Source organism: Excalfactoria chinensis, chromosome 22 (assembly GCF_039878825.1).
Source record: "Excalfactoria chinensis isolate bCotChi1 chromosome 22, bCotChi1.hap2, whole genome shotgun sequence".
In the NCBI taxonomy this organism is placed as follows: domain Eukaryota; kingdom Metazoa; phylum Chordata; class Aves; order Galliformes; family Phasianidae; genus Excalfactoria; species Excalfactoria chinensis.
The window spans coordinates 3871494-3879859 of NC_092846.1; the positions used below are offsets into that span (position 1 = coordinate 3871494).

General features: G+C 48.4%; 1 protein-coding gene across 3 annotated transcripts in view; it reads right to left on the minus strand.

The window, feature by feature from the left end:
- AGO3 (argonaute RISC catalytic component 3) overlaps positions 1 to 8298 on the minus strand; it is a 24768-nt gene extending 16470 nt beyond the window's left edge. For all 3 annotated transcript variants that reach the window (XR_011905752.1, XR_011905751.1, XM_072355145.1), the window contains exons 1-5: positions 8016 to 8298; positions 3738 to 3909; positions 2440 to 2560; positions 1609 to 1817; positions 776 to 912 (exon numbers count right to left, since the gene is read on the minus strand). Coding sequence is in view for 1 of the 3 variants with exons in the window: in XM_072355145.1 (XP_072211246.1) it covers positions 776 to 912; positions 1609 to 1817; positions 2440 to 2560; positions 3738 to 3909; positions 8016 to 8034 (658 nt within the window). In the remaining 2 variants the exon portion in view is untranslated. The remainder of the gene's footprint in view (positions 1 to 775; positions 913 to 1608; positions 1818 to 2439; positions 2561 to 3737; positions 3910 to 8015) is intronic.
- Positions 8299 to 8366: the final 68 nt, after the last annotated feature.

Consider the following 8366-nt stretch of genomic DNA (forward strand, 5'->3'; position numbering starts at 1 on the left):
TAGCCACATAAACACTATTTTAAATACATACAAATTATATTAGCATAGTAATTAGCACAACCTTTGGTCTACCAGCATCTCTTACCACCCTGCACACCAGTGACCAAGTCACATTAAGTGACAATAGTGTTTTTAAACAAAACAGTCCACTTGTCCCATGGAAGTAAGAACAGTCTGCTTAGAAAAGCTATAAGCAAGTGACAACCTGTAGTAAGAAATGTGGCACAAACTACAGCTCAGCACATGAATCTGTACATTTGAAACCTTAAATAGCAGCAACGTGAGACAGCTGACAAGCACTTCACTGAGCTCCCAGATCTCCTGCACCAAAACCACCACATCCCCGTGTTAAGGCAACAGAACATTCTTCAGACGTGTGTCACTCCAGCAGGCTGCCAGCCCTGCATGACACACTCCAGCCAACGCCTCCGGATGCTGATCAGTGAATGAACACACGCAGCTCACACCCAGAGACCAGCAGTGTGCAGCTGCACCCCCACAGCAATACAAGTGACGAAGAAACACTTCACAAAGAAGCTTGCACGAGCTTCAGCATCAACAAAAGCACGTGGTGGGGTTTGAACCTCAAACCACAACATGAGGTCATCAATCCATAAGCTGTAGGTTAAAGTCAAAGTTCTTGACTGCCTCATTCACAGAAAGGACTGAGAAAATGATACAAGAATAACTGCTGTGCTTTTTAATGCTGAAACTGATGGAATTCCAAGGACACTTGTATTCTTACCTTCACTCTTAGCTCTGATTCTCAACTTACCATCAATGTTGAGCATCATCTTCCACATGGCAGGCCGGACAGACTGATGGAACCCAAACCAGACCTCCCTGCCCCCCCCCAGGGGGTGATCGTAGCCTTCTGGAGCTGAGAAGAAGGAGCGGCCCACGGGGGTGTACCTGGTGACAGAAGATGAGCGCACCTTTATGCTGTCACTTCTCAAACATAAGATAAAAAACCCTGTCGTAAGATTGTAACACACACTATTATGTTTTGGGAGATTCTGTGCATGAGGAATCCCTGTCAAATGGAAAAACCACCAGTGCAAAGCCACCATACTGGCTGCAGCCAGCAAGCAATAGGGAACCCCAATTGCCCAAATAAAGCCAAACTGATCTAGCCTTCCCTAACGTTTCAAGATGATTCTTCTATGATCCTGTGATTCTAAGAGTAACAAGCATGGTTAGGACAGGTATCTACTCCCGATGATGTACTGAAATCACAAGAAGCATGCACCATTGATGGGTGTATCAATGAATTAAAGACTCATGCCTTCAGTCACCAAGTGAGCAGTATTTGGCTCAACTGGAACAGAAAAGGTGGGAGCAGTGCTACAGCATACTGTAAGCTCTCCGTATTTCAGCACGGACCTATTACAAGCATCTCCCGCTTCTTGATCTTTCCCAACAAGGATATCACCTGCTCTGGAGTTTAAATATCTACAGAAATACACGGACACAATTAGCTTCTATCTCCCCAGTTCAGCTCATCGGCTGTGCTGTGTGAGGGAATGATCATTCCTTCTTTTCAGGGTGAAGGTGTCCCAGTGGGGATCCTTCAGGTAAAGACAGACCGCAGGAAGACAGTGAACCTACTTCATGGAGGGCAGGTGTCGTAGCACCACATCGACAGCATGAACAGGGTTAGTGCTGATAGGTTTGTCTAGTTCCAGAGGCTCAGGCAAGGTTCTTCCTGTCAAAACTTCATGCAGCAAGTGCCAGCTCACCCGAGAAACAAACTTTATTGACACTTTGAAGGGACGATCTTTTCCACCTTCTCCTGGTAATGTCACATCCAAATCCACCTGGGTGGGCAAAAGAAAAACAGAAGCAGAAGCTGAATTCTTGAGTTCAGCCTGTCCTCTCTATTCAATACCCAAAACAACAGGCAATGCTGGAAGAGAACCATCTTCTTTGCATTTATTGAGCTGGAAAGCTGGGAATGAAGACTACATAACGTGAAAGTTGCTCTTGGAATCAGCCTAAGAAAAGGGATTAAGATCAAGGGATCACTTGCTTTCTTAACGGTGGTTTCACAAACATGGTTCGCTTTGCCACCGTGGCTATTAATCACAATGAAATAGCTTCCCTGTGCTGCAACGTGTTGTTCAAGTCTCTGGCTTTCTGGAGGTGGCCTCCGAAGCTCTGAGTGTGCTTTAAGCACCCCGACCCCTCCACACAAGAGCACATCACTTATGGAAAAAGCATTTTAGTACCAACTTCTCAATGCACTATTCAGAAAATACAGTTTCAAGAAAGATTTTGGGTGTAACCTAGAAAAGTAAATGGAAGAAGCTAGAAGATACAAGTCTCAATAGCTCAAAACTCCCCCCAGTCTGTTAAATGTCTCTTAAGAGCTGAGCTGGGTTTTCTTTGGCTTTTCTAGAAAGCTGTTACAAGTACCATCCATGTCTCCAGGTATCTTACCCCAGTAGTGGCCACGGGAAGTGGGTTGGCTGTATAAAGGCTTCTTTTCCCATCATAAACTGGTCGACGGTCCCCAAATATTGTCACTTTAAAATGCTGCACCATTGAGTCCACCACCTCCCTAGGAAAAAAAGTTGGTGTTTAACATGAAAATGTTCGCAGGGAAGTTTCAAACCGGAACGGGCTGATGTTCCAAGAGGGTCCTTCTCACATCACAGCTGAGGTAACGGATTGATACTAACGAATAAAGCCACGACCGATGCAAACAGCTCAGAATTAGAAAACATTTTTGCTGAAATAATTTCAGGAAGCAGCTGAAATGACTGAGGCCTCTCTCTGATCTTCACTATACAAAGTAAAGATGCGCCCACCTGGGAAGAAAGCCATAAGCTATAAGGAAAACCCAGTACAAGTCCACAGCTGGAATTAGTGCCAGTCCACATAAGCAGGAGAAGTTAATTGCACTGCACACCTAATAACATCAACCTGCTCTCCAACTAACAGCACTTGGGTTCTGTTTATGTTTATTAAAATAACACCCATGCTGTCCTAAGTCTCTGCTCTGTCATTAATGAGCTGATATTTCACAACAAAATCAGGTAGAAAATGATCAGATCCGTGCACAGTTCAATTCAGCCAGTGTTCTTAACCACAAGCTGATGGCGATAATGAGAATAGTAACTCATAGCAAATAGATGAGAGCGCTGAATTTACACTTGAGATGAAAATGTGATGTTTTGTTTCTCTTTCCATATGAAAAAAGCCCTCTCGATACAAGCAGCCCGTGCGTGACCTGCAAAGGGACTTTTGTGGTACCTCTGAAATACGCCTTCAGGTTTTGAATGCTCTGGGGATTCTTTGTGTGTCCGTGGCACTGCAGGCTGCCTTCATCTACCTCAATTCCCTCACTGTACAGAAATCACACATGTTCCTTCTGAAGCATATGCATAACTAGCACTCCTGCAAAGCAGAAGCTTACTCATACGCCATTTCCTGACCAGGCAATATTACCCTCCAGCACTTCATCACAACAATAAACACCAGCTTCCTCTTAAGGCTCATGGCAGCACTTGCACCTCTCAGGTGGAGTTTGGAAAAGGCCAAACTCTCTCCTTTGCCCACTCATGGCTGGCCCACATTACAGCCCCTGGTCCAAACCAAACTGACCAGAACCTGGAGCAAACTCTGTACCCATCTCAGGTTCAAAGCTACACGGAGACTTGATTTGCTTCAGCAGGTCCCCCCGCTTAAAAACATCAGCAGGAATAGGATTTAGAAGACAAACGTCACCTCCTTACCTGTTCACCCTCCGAGGACACTTATCTGGTTTGATATCCACCTCATAGAGGTAGACATCAATCTTTGGGATTTCAACTTGGAAGCAGTTGGCCAGCAGTTTAATGGGTTTGCCCATGGTGCCATAGCCAGGCCGTCTGGGCACCATGAGCAGGGGCTGTGCCCCGACGGGTCCTGTCAGAGAACAAAGAGACAGATTAGAAGACAAGCACAAGAAACAACCTGCATTGCAAAGGTACAAGCTTATCTTCTAGTAGCTTTAAGATAGAAAAGAATCCTTGTAGGCACGCTTGCTGGCCTCCCATTAAGACTCACTAATGTACCTTCTCATTCTTAATCAAGTCACAGCGAGGTCAGGCAGGCACCTGAGCTGGCACCTATGTTCAATGCAACACATAAGCAGGTGAGAACGCATTCTGTGTTGTATAGATGGGAGCCCTCAGCTCAAGGTCCTGCTTACTCATGCCCTACAAAACCCAACAGTAGTAAACACAGTCCACGCTTGAGATCATTCCTGCTGGCCATGTAAAAACACCTCCTTGCATTGCAGCAATAAGAACAACGTGCTCCGCAGTCCGACTTCGAGATCTTACAAATTACTCATCACACAAATGTCAGAGCGCTCGATTAAATTAGTTAGAAGTTCTCCCCTCCACTCCCACTTGGTGACGCAGACAGCAATTCCTGCCCACTCTTTTCATAGAAGAGTTGAAATGTCAAGTGCTGGTAACATAAAAAAGCCCCGTGTCTCATTTGTCTTTTGATTAATCTCCCCCATTCCTGGAACAAGCCGTATTCCTTTGAGGCAGGCTGTGTGCTGACAATAGGTGAACACCAGAGCGAAGTTCCACTGTAACATTTGCTCGGCTCTACCCAGAAATCTACCCAAAAAAAATCCTGCGTGGGTTGGATTGGAGCCATAAAACAGAACAAAAACATCAAACAAGAGGCATCATTAAAAACACCCGCACAGCCCGGGCTTATGCAAAACGAGCTCCGAGCATCTGTTCTCCTGGCTTCTTCTTCATTTTAATACTATGAAATGAGTACGAGCAGCCCCCCACGTTTTACTCCAGATATATTTTCAGGATATAAGTGTATGCAAAAAGTTACTACCAAACATTTGAGTGACACAAGTGACTCAATTGCTTGTTTTAATGTAAAAAGAAGACGCGTGCCATTGCTTATATATAGATTCTACCTACAAGAAACTGCTGAAGATAATGAAAAGGTTGCTACAATCAGGGCTGCCTGGTCCCAACACCCACACGTCAGCACAGTGCTGCTCCTGGATGGCTCCTTGGATCCATGTCAGGTACAGCAAATGACCAAAGCACTGAGTGCAGGATTACCGAGCGCAACCCACAGTGCTGCTCTTCCATGTAATTCAGCCATAGGAAAGCAAATCTGTCACACCAGAGTGTGTGAGCATCCTTCAGAACAGGGCAGGATCCTCCTGCAGTACGGAACGCAGCCCTTCCATAGAGCTCACAGGGAAGGAACTGATGCTGGTGGAGGGCTGAGGGGGGAAACTGAAGCATAAGAAGCTAAATCAGTGCTGAAATGGGTAACTTAACTTGTGGAACACTCTGAAGAAAAACAATCCCATCCTCAAACTATGTATTCAAAGAGCTGAAGCTTGCAGATACACAAGAAATATGGTTTCTGCTTGGGACATGATGTTAATTTCCAGATGCTAACAGAAGATAAAGGTTTCCTTACATGATCCTTCTGTAGGGAAGGGAAGCCAGTACCGGGCTTCCAGCACGAGATTAACTGTTTTCACACTGTGGGCTTCAGCATTCCAAAGGTTAAAAGTACGAACAGACGTTCAGTGAATGGTTTGATTTGTGTGTACGAAACAGCTCTAGACCTCTGAGCAAAGGGTGGCTGAACAGATCAGGGGCTGGGATGGAGGATAGGACAGGTACGGGCTCAGAACGCAGACCTGACAGTTCCAACTGCACCCAGCGGGCAGAGGATGGAGGGGAAGATCCCCTTTCATAGGGCCCCTTTTTGCTCAGAGGCCCAGCCTGTGGAGCTCAGAGAAAATCCTACCAGCAGCAAGACATGAGTTAACTCTAGATTGAAACAACAGGGTGAGGAGATCCTATGTAAGCATTGGTTTCCATAATCGCGCTCCTTCCCTATGCCAGAAATCATGAATCCCCTTATTTCTGTAGCAGCAACCGCTCTGGGTGGCATTACATTATTTATGAGTAACGCAATCCACGTTTTCTCAACATTCCCACTTGCAATTTAGGCTCTGCTTTAAAGAAAAAAACAGTCCCAGACCGTAAGTCGTGTTAGAACTCATTGTGCCGTCCATCCACCGCTGCTTTGCTTTCAGTTCCCATTGCCCCATATACGGCCTGAGAGCAGAACAAGACCCCAGGCACACAACACAGGACCAAGCTTAGAGCCACACAGCCAGGAAATAAAGCTAATTTCTTACAGTTACTCCTTTAGGCATAATAAAGTGTGATTTACACCCTTTCACGGGTGATGAAAGTTAAAAGGAGCAAAGAACGAACGGCACCACAACATCCAAGTGAGAAACAACACCTGATGAACATTAAGAACCAAATCAATTCGCATCCATCTCTAACCTTGCCCTCAGCTGAAGGTAAATGCTTCCCTTGGCACTCCAGTTCCAAAAGCTATTCTAACGCAAGAGAACAATCACTTAGTTAGCAAGCTCTCGCTGACCCCCCCTTGGCAGGACACGCTGCTGCCTGTCCTCACTGCAGCTCCCAGCCTTGGGACCATTGTTGAGCTCTCAGCCCATCCCAAAAGGCTCCGAAGCATCAACCAGATGCTGCCTCTCAGCCCTTCGCTGCAGGAACCGCTGGCGCTGGGTGCAGTGGGGGGCTGCTGCTCCACTGGTGTCGTTTAAATGCAGACCAGATGCCTCAAAAAGCCTCATATATCCCCGTCATTTCTATTAAACCTCTTTTGGACGTTAGCTCATGTTATATCCTATCCGACAATGAAACCGCTATGGAAATAAAGCAACGGGGAAGAAACAGTTTGTGAAGTTGGTCCTTCGATTCCAGCAGCTTCCACTGCAATTCCACAGAGGCGAAGTTCCATTGTAACTCACATCACATGCATTCCTGACCAGAGTAGCTGCTGAAGGCACTTATGATTCATTCCCCCCCCTTTTCTTCTCAACCCCACCCACAAAAATATAACTTCTAATGGTCCTCCCAAGCCACCAGCCTCAACGCAGCCAGGCGTTCTGCATTGTCTGCCCTAAGCTCCTATGGAAAACAGACCACAGGATTCAACAACGATGCCCGTCATGCTTTAAAAACACCACAGTCACCAGAACAACAGGACACCTTAACACTAAAAGCTCTGGGCACGGAAGGGACCATTTATGAGGTGTATTGAGAGCACACAGCACACTGACTTGACTTGCTCAGAGCCCTGCAGCCCTCCTCACACCTCCAGCACGATGCCAGGCTGTTCTTACACAAGGCAATGCAGCCTTCATTGCGCTGCCCACTATAGTTGCTGCCTGGTGCTGCTGATGGCAGATAGATCCTAAGTGTGCATTAAGCAAGCATAGAACCACCTCATCCAGAGGGCACACGGGGAGGAACACCAACCCCACAGAAGCAGCACTGAACCATTTCAGCACGTGAGGTCAAATCCATCACGTTACAACCAAAGGGAAACTCATTGCAGAGAGAAAACCAACCCGTTTCAGTGCTACACCTGCAGATCTGAGCCTTGTTATGAGGCAGCTGGAATCACGCCGGGTTATCACTATAGTTTATTGAACACACACGGATTGTTCGCATGCCACAGGACTGTTAAAATCCAGCCCTTCCCCAACACGGTTCCAAATCCATCATTAAGCTCATTAAACGAGGACACGGGTGGTGAGATTTCCCAGCCAAATCCATCACGAAGTCCAACCTCTGTCCACATACTAAAGGCATCCGTGTGTGTAGAGCCAAGGTGGCTCCTGCAGCGCCCCGCAGCGCCCCTTCCATCACACCGAAACCCCTCCAGGTCTAAAACACACTTGAAACACACGGCGCACGAATAACGAGCCTTCGCTGCCCGCACTAACAGCCGAACCGGCACAGGCCTAAACGAAGGGCAGCACTTCAGGGGCTGGAGGGGCGGAAACCCCCGAGCTGGGCGCAATTCCTGCCAGGCCCAACAAACGGACACAGCCGTACCGGTTACGCAAGGCGACGGCCCGGCGAGTTACGAAACGCCGGGCTCCGTTCTGCGGGTGCTCCCGGTCCCGCCAGGCCGCTCACCTGCGCTGCTGATTTCCATTCATGGAGCTGGGCGCAGCCGCTCGGGGCTGCGGGCTCCGCCGCTGAGCTGAGCTGGGCCGGGTCCGGGCCCCGGTCGGGCTGCGCTAGGAGGGAGCGGCGGCGGCGGCTTCCCGCTCCGTGTAGGCCGCGGCCCGGCAGCTCGTCTCGGCCGCTCCCGTCTCCTCAGGCGGCGGCGGCGGCGGCGCCCCCCCGGGCGGAAGTTGCGTGGCCGCCCCGCAGCCCCGACTCACGCTGCCGCCCGCCGAACCACCAGCCGCCGGAAGTCCCGCCCCCGCACGCCGAACCGTTCGCACTTCCGGGGAAAGGCGGAGCTTCCGCGGGAAAGAGGCG